At 28.4% G+C, this 12,380-nt stretch overlaps 3 protein-coding genes across 3 annotated transcripts; all 3 read left to right on the top strand.

The window, feature by feature from the left end:
• Positions 1 to 1,045: 1,045 nt before the first annotated feature.
• On the top strand, positions 1,046 to 2,860 carry LOC124943792 (pentatricopeptide repeat-containing protein DOT4, chloroplastic-like). The gene has a single exon (XM_047484264.1). The coding sequence runs from the start codon at positions 1,046 to 1,048 to the stop codon at positions 2,858 to 2,860; it is 1,815 nt and encodes a 604-aa protein (XP_047340220.1).
• A 319-nt stretch (positions 2,861 to 3,179) lies between these two features.
• On the top strand, positions 3,180 to 4,508 carry LOC124941285 (elicitor-responsive protein 3). The gene is made up of 4 exons (XM_047481587.1): positions 3,180 to 3,752; positions 3,816 to 3,954; positions 4,040 to 4,175; positions 4,266 to 4,508. Exons 1-4 carry the CDS (start codon positions 3,665 to 3,667, stop codon positions 4,410 to 4,412), a joined length of 510 nt encoding a protein of 169 aa, XP_047337543.1. The 5' UTR covers positions 3,180 to 3,664; the 3' UTR covers positions 4,413 to 4,508.
• Positions 4,509 to 9,040: 4,532 nt separating this feature from the next.
• On the top strand, positions 9,041 to 11,828 carry LOC124942416 (rop guanine nucleotide exchange factor 3-like). Its single transcript, XM_047482922.1, has 7 exons — positions 9,041 to 9,336; positions 9,403 to 9,519; positions 9,605 to 9,759; positions 10,124 to 10,198; positions 10,313 to 10,597; positions 11,056 to 11,406; positions 11,501 to 11,828. The coding sequence occupies exons 1-7, from the start codon at positions 9,123 to 9,125 to the stop codon at positions 11,621 to 11,623; spliced, it is 1,320 nt and encodes a 439-aa protein (XP_047338878.1). The 5' UTR covers positions 9,041 to 9,122; the 3' UTR covers positions 11,624 to 11,828.
• Positions 11,829 to 12,380: the final 552 nt, after the last annotated feature.

Genomic DNA, 12,380 nt, shown 5'->3' with positions numbered 1-12,380 from the left:
CACAAAATATTTAAAATAAATTTTTTGGATATTTTCTATAAAACTAGAATATAGGTTTCACAAAGTATTTTTAAGTTGACTCACTTATAAACATATTTTTATATATTCAATTTTTTTTATTTAAATTTTAACAATAGTTTAACATAATCAATTGAAAGAGATTTTCATTTAATAAGAATATATGTTTAGTTAAGTTAAATTAATCTTAAATACTTAATTATTATGAAATATTTGTTGGTTTAAACTAAATCAAGCAAGCCCTAAGGTCTAAGTCCTTTTAACTACTATTTGATCTTTATATACAAGTAGAGTGACAAGTTTCTCGACCTCATTCAAAATTCAACTCAAACTCGGTTTAGTCGAGCTTGAATCGAGATCGAATAGCTCGATTTTATAATCGAACTTGAGTTCAAGTTTTATATTTATAGTTCGATAAACTCATTTTATAAATATTATAAATATTTTGTTTCGGTATATGTATATATAAAATATAAATAATAAACATTTTTTTCTCTTACTTTGACAATTTTATCTCAAAATTATTTTCTCCTCTTTCATCTTTTCTCACTTACTTAACTTTTCTCACTTAGTCGATCTTCTACCATCTAACAGGTAAAAGAATAAATCAATTTTAAATAAAATATGTAATTTTAATTAATAAAATATAATTTTTAAATTTTTTAAGTTCGAGTTCGAATTTATATAATATAAATTGTTCGAGTTTGAGTAGTATGGTATTCGACTCGGTCATATGCCCTCAATACAAGTTTTGGGATCAGTTTCAATAACGAAGTTCATGAGATTATTTAATCCATACATACAACGTCGAGGGTCTATTTGATTTAATCCCCGCCGCAATGCCGTTAATACAAAATTATCCACCGCCGCCGCAGTAAACTTCCTCCACTTCTCGTTTTCTCTCTCTCGCTCGCCGGCGGCGACAATGAATCTTTTTTCTTCAAAACTCCATAAACCCATCCATGAAATTACTAAAAGACGTCTTCTTTTTAAGAAATCGATTCATGTCTCATCACAATCACAGGTTATGATCTGTAACCCCCATTCGCAATTACAAGACAAACTTGAACTTTTCAGAGAAACTGAGAATGTGATTTCTTGGACTTCAGGTATATCAAGATTAGTCGGGAATGGAAAGTCAGATGAAGCTATTATTTTGTTCAAAACCATGTTGTTGAATGATCATAGGCCAAATTACGTAACAGCTTTGAGTGTAATTCGTGCTTCTGTGAATCTGGGTTTTGAGAATTCCATATGTGTAATTCATGGGTTGTTGATTAAAATGGGTTTCGAATATGAAATCTCAGTTGTTACAGCACTTTTGAGTGCTTACTCTGATTGGAATATGGAAAGTGTCTGGAAGCTGTTTGATAAAATGCCTAGTAGAGATTTGTTTTTGTGGAATACAATGATTTCGTTATGTGCTAAGAAAAACAATTACTTTGATTCTATTTCGATTTTTCGAGAGATGATATATGATTGCTTTGAACCGAATCATGTCAGCATTGTCTGTATTTTACCTGTTTGTGCTGATCTTGCCATGTTGCCTTTTGGCAAACAGATTCATACATTTTCTCTGAAGAATGATTATTGTTCTATGACTAATATCCAGAATTCACTTCTCCATATGTATTCAAAATGTGGGGACTTCAATTCGTTAATACGTGTTTTTCGACAAACCGATAAGGATATGATCTCGTGGAGAATTATGATTCATGGATGTACAGAGAATCATCGCCCAAGAATAGCTATCGACTTATTCTCTGAAATGCTGCATTCCTTCTTAAAACCGGATGAAATTATTCTTTTGGACACAATCGGGGCATCTACACAAATGGAAGCGGTGCATTTCGGAAAGGGATTACACGGCTATGTTCTGAAACGGGGATTCTTGAGTTTCAGTTCGGTTACAACTGAACTTCTCCAAATGTATACTGAGTTTGGTTCAGTTGATTCGGCTAGATTGTTATTCGATCAGCTGAATCGGAAAGACCTTATAGCCTGGAGTGCGATGATCTCTTCATTTGCACGAACAGGACATTCGTTTCACGCAATTAATACGTTCAAAGCGATGAAATTCACGAATGAGAAACCGAACGAGGTAACTTTGGTCAATCTCTTACAAGCCTGTTCAAGTATGGAAGTTGATGAGATTATGGAGAGCATTCATGCTCATATAGTTAAAGTTGGTTTTTCATCAAATGAATTTCTAACAGCAGCTCTTATTGACTGTTACTGTAAATTTGGAAGAATTAAGCAGGGAAAATGTGTTTTCGATGAAATTAATGTGAAAGATCTCGTTTGTTGGAGCTCGATGATTAATGGATACGGAATGAATGGATATGGAGACGAGACGATAGAGGTTTTCGTTAAAATGTTGGATTGTGGAATAAAACCTAACGAGATAGTTTTTATCTCGGTTTTGTCTGCTTGCAGCCATTGTGGGCTTGAGAATGAAGGGTGGAAATGGTTTTATTCGATGAAAGAAATTTACGATATTTCTCCAAAACTTAGCCATTATGCTTGTATGGTGGATTTGCTTAGCCGTCGTGGCAAAGTGAAACAGGCTCTTGAATTTGTCAAAAATATGCCTATTAAGCCTGATAAAAGGATATGGGGTGCTCTTCTTGCTGGTTGTAGATCAATTCATGTGTCTATTGATATTGCTGAACTTGTTGTTGATGAGTTAACTCGCCTTGATCCGGAAAACACTGGCGCTTATGTTGTCTTGTCGAACTTGTATGCTGAGAAAGGCAGATGGGATGATGTCGAGAGGTTGCGAAAATCGATAGACGAAAGAAAATTGACAAAGGAATTGGGTTATAGCTTGATTGAAATCTAACATCTGTTGGATGATGTAGGTTATTTTTTTTGTTCTTGAGACCAGGTTTTTTTCTTCTGACATATAGTGAATTTATTGCTTTTTTTTTTCATTTCAAAGATTAACACTTGAAAAGGTACCTTTTCTTGGTTAGATTAAATGGGGGTGTATTTGAACTTAGTTCGGTTCAGATCCAGATACACCTAAAGAAAAAGTTGTTTTTCCGGTTCAGTGAGAATCAAGTAGCTGAATTTAGAGAATTTCCAAAGATTGAAACTTCATAAGGCACCCTTTCTTGGCTAGACAAGATGGGATCTATCTGAACTTAGTCCGGCTCAGATCCAGATACACCTAATGTATTTGAATATGTATTAAGAAATTCAGTTTCTCAGCGAGATCCAGATGAGGATTTTCCTAATAGGGTGTATAGTAACATCAGCAAGTAAATGTTTAATTTATGACTGATGTTGTTACAAATTTATTGCAGTTTTGTAAAGCATTTAAAGTTTTTTGGTTAATGAAAATGTAACTCCTTTTTCAAGCAAGTATTGTAAGTAAAATTTTCACTTTTATCAACTCCAGTTCTCATTTATCTTATTGTGTGTTATCATGGAAAGTGGTGAAGGATCACTTGAAGTGCTTGTTGTTAGTGCTAAAGGCATTAGACATGCCAATCACGTTGGTTCTTTCCTATTCCCTCTCGTGAAATCCCAAATCAATTTATTTAAAAACACTTTTTTTTCTATCAAGTCGGGATGTAGATCTGAAAAGATTCAGAAATTTATTGACAATTTTCTTACCCAAATCCAAAAGGTCTAAAAATGAATGTGTGTTTGTGGTTTTACAGGACATTCAGCTTACCATATCATCCTTGAATGTGGAAATCAAATGCATATGAGCAAGACTTCAAAAAGTATAACTCTCTTCATCCTCTTTTTCTTTTTTTTGTTGTTTTTATGAATTTTCTTGGTTGCAGGCTATCATGGGGAGATACACTGGAACGAGAAACATGTTATCAAATTCCCGACATCAAAGTGGGAAAGCTTGTCTTACCTTAAACTGAAAATCTCGCATGAAAAACATTTTACTGATGGCGACATTGTGGGTGAAACCATGTAATGATTCTTTCTCGATAGTTTTTATTTTTATTTGTTTGGTCTTTCTTTTGCTAAGATTTTTATTAATGAAATGGAAATGCAGGATTAATCTGAAAGGGATTATTGTGGAAGGAATTGAGAAAGGAGTTATAGAAGTTTCACCTACTCTGTTCAATGTTGTTCTTGATGATGATTCTTATAAAGGGGAAATCAAGATAGGACTTAAATTCTTACTTAATGTAAGAAAACAACACTTTTTTTTTCTTTTTTATGTTATTGTTTCAGGCGTAAAAAGTAATACCAGCAAATTTTTTATTTTATTTTTACAGAAACAAGTCGATATAGCAAATGTATCGTCTGATGACGATGAACATGTTGAAGCGCGTCCTTCCATTCACAAGAATTTAAGGCAGTTCTGGAGAATGTTATGCTGGAGGTTCTTGTTTATGCAGAAGCATTCTGAATCTGATGTCTAGAATGATGAGGAACCGCGTTTTTAGATGAAGAAACTACCTTATTTTTCGCAATATCTCTTATGTTATTTTATTAGAAGATGTTTTTTGTTTTTAAAATATTATTATAAAGGCAAGCCTAACGTTGAGACAAGGTGTTGAATTTAATCTAATATGAATTAAGTTGATATTTACATAGATAAAAGGGTCTTTTATATTTCTGTAGGATAAATAATACAATAAGAAAGAGGTTGTATAATTTAAAAATAAGTGATGTTATATTTTTTATGCTAATACCAACATTTTCTGAGATAAGTTGTATAACTTTAAAACAATATAAGTTGTCCAATACAAATAATATAATTCTCAAAGATATTTGTAATTTGTACAAATTTATTACTTAATTTAAATGATAATTTTATTATTTCATAATAATTATCTAATATTGCTTAATTATTTATATTTAGTTCAATTATATATTTTTTAAATAAACTAATATTTTGGTTGATGACTTAACATGCAATTTAGGAAGTTTTACAAAAAAAAAACTATATAAGTTAATCAATTAAGCTTTATAAGATAAAATATATTATCTATTAGTGGCTTAGTTCTTACTCACTAATTAAAAATAATTTTAGATTTGGTTTATTTAATATTTATTTTTTTATAAACATAACCCATTTTGGTTTTTGACAATTAATTATAAATCAGTATTTAAGTTTTAAGTTTTTATTAATTTTTTATTATATAAATAATTAAAAGTGTCACTAATCAACACAACAAAAGTTATTAATAATAATTGAAGGAAAAAACCTCACATAATTAAACCTACCCTTGTAATGTCATGCATGTCTTTCTCAACATCCTCTTTTCTTGAAACATTGCATTCAATAAATCATTGATAAATCCACACCAAACGACATTATTGTGAATAAATTAAGTATTATATTATCATCCTACAGTTTATGTGTTTAATTTTATTTATTATTAGTTTTTAGAATAAATGATACTTAAATAACTCCATAGTCTTGAGATCCATTTAAACTTAGGGTCGCAAATAAGTCAAGTCGTTCGCGAGCTGATATGTCAAAACTCGACTCTAGCTTGATTTTGACCGAATTCGAGCCGAGTTCAAACCGACTCGATTAATATTCTATTCGAGTCCGAGTTTATATAATACTTGCTCAATAAATTGTCGAGTTTTTTCGAGTCAAACAATGTATAATATTATTATTTATTTTTAATATTAAAACTTAAAACAAAAACTCTTTTCAAATTTAAACTCACCTCACTAAAGTCTATAATGTTGATGTGGTTTGACATTTTTATTTTGAAATACTTTTGAATGTTAATAGATATGATAGATAGTCTCATATTTTATTTTAAAATTGGATTTTAATTTTAGTTCGAGCTCGTAGTTAATAGTTGAGTTGAGCACGAGTTTAAGTCGTGTTAACAGAAATGAATAAGTCGAGCTCAAGCTAAGTTGAGATTGTCTTGGTTCATTTGCGGTCATACTTTAATTTAAAGCGTTATAATTGAGAATTTTGAAACAAACTAAGTGGATTTCCATTGCTCACTTTCTTAATAAATAAATATCATAAAAAATATATTTAATGCGTTTTATTAAATAAGGCTTTTTCAAAATAAATAACAAACTTAACACTTTTATTAAAATTCTCAATCTTATAATTTGAATTTGCACAACTTTTAATATATATATATATATATATATATATAAACGAGAATAATATTAACATAAATTTGATAAATTATTTTATGAGTGGATTGAAAATTTAGTATAAGATAATTTTTTCAGATTTTTATTTCACGTTTTCAGACTTTTCTTGTTAATATTATTTTGTATACTGTCATTTATATTTATATATTGATGTAATGATCCCAACAATTGGAAAATGTTATATATACTCTTATTTAACATATTAATCCTCCATTACAATTTACAAGCTAATCAATCCAGCTCATTTCTAGCTTAATTATATTAGCCATTCTTTTCTAGTGTCAAATCGCTTTAATGCTTACATTTAATATATCTTCAACTAAAACCTACTTTAGATTTAGTCACAAGATTCATTATATTATATTGATATGAAAAGATTAATCCTTACTATTTCTCTTTCCATGGTTTGACTTCCATTTTGACTATATTTTAACTTGAGGTTTGAATAAGGTAAGGATACTAACCTTAAGTTGCTGAGTTCGAGCCCATCAGACGACAAATTCTGCGTTTGGTTAAATGGTTAAGTGTGTTTGCGGGTTACATATTTAATTCGTTGTCTCATTTATATTTCTCAAAAATAAAAATATAAAATTTGAATTTGAATAAAAAAAAAAAAAATCCAACCATGATAACCAAAGTCCCACCTGGAGGGAGCCTGATATGCCAATAATAACAAACTCCCACAGGGACAACCATAATTAAGAAAATAAAAAATAAAAGCACCAAGTATCTATATGTGTTAATAAAAGCATTTAACCAACTAAATTTTATTAATTTTATTTAAAATATTATAAATTTATTATATTTATTTAATATAACATAAAATATAACTACCGAATTAAGAAATAATAATAAATATATTTGTTTGGTTTAGGCGCGCACCACAATCTTCAAAGTTGTTACTGTTATGAATCAAATCTCGTTTGAACTTCATCCAATAATAAAATTGTTTAATCCTTCCAAAAGATGAATGATAAGTTAACTATAGGTCTTGCATTTGGCATTCCCGCTATGACAAGACTTTGTCTAAGATTTCAGGTTTGATTCTTATTTACACACAAAAATCACGAGATTCTTATACAAAATATCTTAAATTAAAATGAATATGATAACTATGTAGGGTAATAGTAGCTTTTAAGTGAAAAAAATTTAATAACTTACCACTTAAAATTGAAAAACAAACTAATGATTGATAACTTACCAATAATATTCATTTTCTTTGATGGGAAGCAAATATTTGTTCTCTATACTTAGTTTCACTAGGTTGGATGATTACTATACTATATGAGTGTCAATTTTCTTGAATATTTACTTGTATGTTGATGTTTAAAAAATATTCAATTCATTAAGATCTTGTTTAATCTTTGGGCATTTTAGAATTTTATGGTTTAAAAAAAACTGTTTGATAAAAAAAGTATTAATTATTTGGAATTATTTGGAATTGTTTAATTAAGATAAATTATTAAAATATTATTTTATATTTATAATTAAAATTTAATAAAAGTAAAGTTAATATATTTTCGTTTAATTAAGTAATTTAATGATTAAAATTATATAATGATATGATCTAAACTTTCTCTTTTAAATTAAACAAAAATTTAAAACTTATATTGAGACGTGATGTAAAAGTACAACTTAAGTTAAATTATATAAATCAAAAGATTAAAAAAAAACAATATATAGTAATTAGCTAAAAAAAAATGACAAAGATTTTTTTTAGATGGTCCATAAAATATTATAAAATGAGTCTTACAGCAAAAAAATATGTTTCATAGTCATTAACTAAGATAATAAATAAAATCTTAAGATCTAACATTTATTGTGACATTTTTTTTTGTATTCTTGAACATGAATTTGAGTGTAGATGGTTGGAAGTTGAAATTTGTTGAGAGCTTCAAATGGGCTAAAATAACATAAAGTTTGACATTTAAAAAACATCTCATCCTAAATTGATACATTCCTTTTGAAAGTTAATAAATTATATAACATAACTATGACAGATCTTAAAAAGAAAATGGGACAAGAAAGGAGTTAATAACATAAATATCACACAAAAATGCTAATAAAATAAGACTAATTTTATCTTAAATAAATCTTGATTAACATGCCAACTAAATTGATTTTAGAAAGAATATTAATTAACTTTCAACCCATAGAAAAAATAAAGATCATTTGAATATAGTAACCATGTTTTCTACTAAAATACACTCATTTTGTTTTAAAAAAAATATAGTTTAAATATAAAAAAACATTATAATAATTTAAAAAATATAAAACTTAAATAATCTACCTTCTACTTTTTCACCCAACAGTATTTTTATTTATTTTAAGACAAAATCCTAAAAAAATAAAAATTAATTATGAAACAAGCTATAGGATTTCAGAACCAAGCATCCAAGTTGAAATATTAGATACCCTCTTTTTTTTTTTAAAGAAAATTATTATTATATATATTAAAAAAACATATTATTCTTGAAATTGCAGTCATTTGAGCAAGTGGGTATGATCTGATTTGGTTTGAAAATGACGGCTTCTTGATCGAAGGGCTAAGATTCACTTACATGATCATTATCATATTATGATGAGAGAAAAAGGTTGAATCTTTTTCAAATAAGGTAAATAGAAAAAGAGACCACAATATACAAATAGGAGGGAACTGTTTTCAAAACCATTCTAAATACCCAAATCAAAATATTAATACCCAAATGCTTTTCTCTCAAAGAAAAAGAACAAAAGAACCGTTATTTCACACCTTTTTCCAATCAAATTATTTAAGGATTCAGGTAACAATGACACATGAATAACCCCCTTTTGCTTTTCTCTTCTTCTTCCTCATCTTCCTTAACATTTGAATTCAGAATCTTATCTTCTTCTTCTTTTACTTTTCATAACTTCAAATGTCTTTAAATCTCTGTTTTTTCAGTTAATTCCATGTAAACCCCATCAATTCAAGTTTATATGAACTGGGTTATCATCATTCTTCATCTTCATCAATGGACTTTACAGATCTTTCTTCATCATCATCTTCATCATCCTCATCCGCCATTACAACCCATTCAATAAGCTCTGATTCCTTCACATACCCAACTGACGAATCAGGAAGCTTCGCCGGCACGCCGGCGAAGTCTCCCAAACGAACTCTTCTTAGCAGATTGGGCATGACCCATGATCACAAGATTGAAGATCATGATGATGATCAAGACATGGGTAATTAATTTTTAGAATCTAAATATGATTTTAGTGATAAAGAATTGATTTTTATGAACATGGCAGAAATTGATTTGATGAAGGAAAGATTCTCGAAGCTTCTATTGGGAGAAGATATGTCTGGAAGTGGTAAAGGTGTTACTATTGCTGTGGCAATCTCTAATTCAATCACTAATCTATATGGTAATTATTAACATTTTTATTAACTTAATTTAATAAGTTATTAAGTTAATAAATGGAAAATCTCACTTTTTTTTTTGTTAAATAGTTTCTGTATTTGGGCAACATCAGAAGCTTGAACCTCTTCATCCGGAGAAGAAGATGATTTGGAAAAGAGAGATGAATTGTTTTCTCTCCGTTTGCGATTATATCGTCGAATTCTACCCGATTAAACAAACTAGACGCGATGGAAGTTTCTTCGAGGTAATTTTATTTGTCTTAGTAACTTTGTTCATAATATTGTATTCTTAACAAAAGGAAATTTAAAGAAGATAGGTAGATTATGAAACAAAACTTACTCTAATATATTTCAGTTGCATAAATTTTTTTCATTTACATTAGTTTCATAGATTGAGTTATCTTAATTCAATTCGATTATAAAAAATTAAATTCATAAAATCAAATTAAATTCACCAAAAAAAATCAATTTTTTTTTTAAAAAAAAATGTCATTAACAAAGTTTGGGATTTTGTTAAGATTAAGTTAAATTCAAAATCAATTTAAATACATTTCATTATTTTTTTAATAGAAATAATAATTAATGAGTTTTTGTTGTTTGTTCAATTAGGTTAAAGGAAGCAGGCCAAGATCTGATATTCAAATCAACCTTCCAGCATTACGAAAGCTTAATTCAATGCTTTTGGTAAAGGAATATCAAATATTATATTCTTATAAGCCTGAATTATCGATTTTAGATTATCTAAATAACTCGAAAATATTAAACATCGTTTCATTCACTTTATCGTAAATTTTGTAGGATATTTTAGAGACGTTTGTAGAAACAGAATTTTGGTACGTAGATGAAGGGAGCACAACGACAACTCTGTCTGGTTCATTTAGAAAATTGACTCAAAGAAACGACAATAAGTGGTGGTTGCCGGTGCCATGCGTTCCTTCCGGCGGCTTGTCGGAGAAATCGAAAAAACATTTAAGATTTAAACGCGATTCTGCAAACCAGATACATAAAGCAGCTATGGCTATTAATAATACTGTTCTTTCAGAGATGGAGATTCCGGCTACTTATATTTCTTCACTTCCTAAGGTATTTATTTATTTAATTCACTATTGTTTTTCTTATTAATTAAAATTTTATGAATTTGTTTTGTTTTTAATTGACTCTTTATTTACATTTCTTAATGTACTCTTTATAAAATAATCATATTTTTGAAAGAAAAAAAAAACAGTAATAGCCATATTTTTTTAAATAATAAAGTTTATATTAATAGTATTATCCAAACATATAAGAAAGAAACTAAATTAAATAGAATGTTCAAGTTTAAAAGTATTAAACTACTTTTCAAAATAGGATAATAATAATATAAGAGAATATATTTTAAGCCTTCATATATATATATATATATAACCATCATCAACTTCATTTATTTACTCAAACATAAACTTATATTATTAATTCCAAATATTTGCAAAACAACAAAAATCAAGAACATTAAATTTGGTATAAGATGAACTTTTTAATTCAATGTTCAAATATTTTTGTAGAGTGGAAAAACAAGTGCTGGAGAAATAATATATCGTTTTATCAGTTCCACGGATAAGTTCTCTCCTGATCATCTCCTCAACAACTTAAACATAACTTCGGAGCACGAAGCCCTAGAAATAGCAGACCGAGTGGAGGCATCAATGTACGTTTGGCGTCGAAAATCGAACATCAACCATCCGAAATCTTCATGGGACTTTCTAATGAAAGACCTCATAATATCAGACACCGAACGAAGCGACAAGAACCACATGATGAGCGAAAGAGCTTTAAGTTTCCTATTTTGCCTCAAACAAAGGTACCCCGAGCTCTCTCAAACGAGTCTAGACGCTTGCAAGATCCAATTCAATAGAGTAAGAAACTCTTTTTGTTGGTTATTGTTTCATAAGGTCTTAATTAAACACTTTTACTTTATGAGGACTAAATTATTATTATTATTCAATGCAGGATATTGGGCAGGCAATTTTGGAAAGTTACTCAAGGGTATTAGAGGGATTGGCTTTTAACATTGTTGCTTGGATTGATGACGTGTTATTTGTGGACAAAAAAATTGTGGAGACAAGAAAATAAACTAATTGACCCCTAAACAATATTTCCATGAACATATTGACCCCTAAGATTATATCTTCTCTACTTTTTGTTTCAATATTTTGTTGACAAGTTTGAAAGTGTAGATCCTTATCTTAGTTCTTATTCAAGTTGAGATATCAACTTATCAATTTGTTTAATTTCGTCCTTAACTTAAAATCAATAATATTGATATATGAAGTTAATACCAACCAAAGTCAATTATAAATGGATCAATTATGCTGTTTCTTTCTGATTATGTGTTTCATTATTTACAAACTTTACAAAAAAAATAGGTTGATTTTTCATTTATTCTCTTTATTATTAACTCATTCTATAAAATGACCAATTTTTGTAAAAATAATATAGAAGATCTGAAACATCAAATTTAAACCGAAAGTAAATAGTCTTTATATGAGAGATCCACTCTAATTGAACTAAACCCTCTAATTGAATTAAACCATGATCTTAAAAAAATTATTAATATTATTTTTTACTAAACTACGAGACTTAGTTAGAATAATAAACATTCAATCTTTATCTTCCCAAGAAAATCAAACATGTCTCCTTTAAATAATCAAAATTTGCAAATATATCAATGAAAGATAATTCTTTTAAATACACATTTAACTTATAAGTTCGATAAAAAAAAACAAATAAACTCAATATTCATCTTTGTAACACAATACACTCTTCAAAGACATACATTTCATTTATCTTCAATTTACACCAACATCTCAAAAAGAAAATTAAGTGGAAA

The sequence above is a fragment of the Impatiens glandulifera genome, chromosome 6 (assembly GCF_907164915.1).
Source record: "Impatiens glandulifera chromosome 6, dImpGla2.1, whole genome shotgun sequence".
NCBI lineage: Eukaryota > Viridiplantae > Streptophyta > Magnoliopsida > Ericales > Balsaminaceae > Impatiens > Impatiens glandulifera.
Note: the sequence above shows the minus strand (reverse complement) of the source record. Positions and strands in the feature narration are given on the sequence as shown.

Excerpts from the sequence above, each read along its gene's own strand:
- LOC124943792 (XM_047484264.1), top strand. The coding sequence starts at position 1,046 with ATGATCTGTAACCCCCATTCGCAATTACAAGACAAACTTGAACTTTTC.
- LOC124941285 (XM_047481587.1), top strand. The coding sequence starts at position 3,665 with ATGTGTGTTTGTGGTTTTACAGGACATTCAGCTTACCATATCATCCTT. Across the intron at positions 3,753-3,815 it reads TATGAGCAAGACTTCAAAAA|GCTATCATGGGGAGATACAC; the intron begins GTATAACTCTCT and ends TCTTGGTTGCAG. Across the intron at positions 3,955-4,039 it reads GACATTGTGGGTGAAACCAT|GATTAATCTGAAAGGGATTA; the intron begins GTAATGATTCTT and ends ATGGAAATGCAG.
- LOC124942416 (XM_047482922.1), top strand. The coding sequence starts at position 9,123 with ATGGACTTTACAGATCTTTCTTCATCATCATCTTCATCATCCTCATCC. Across the intron at positions 9,337-9,402 it reads TGATGATGATCAAGACATGG|AAATTGATTTGATGAAGGAA; the intron begins GTAATTAATTTT and ends TGAACATGGCAG. Across the intron at positions 9,520-9,604 it reads TTCAATCACTAATCTATATG|TTTCTGTATTTGGGCAACAT; the intron begins GTAATTATTAAC and ends TTTGTTAAATAG.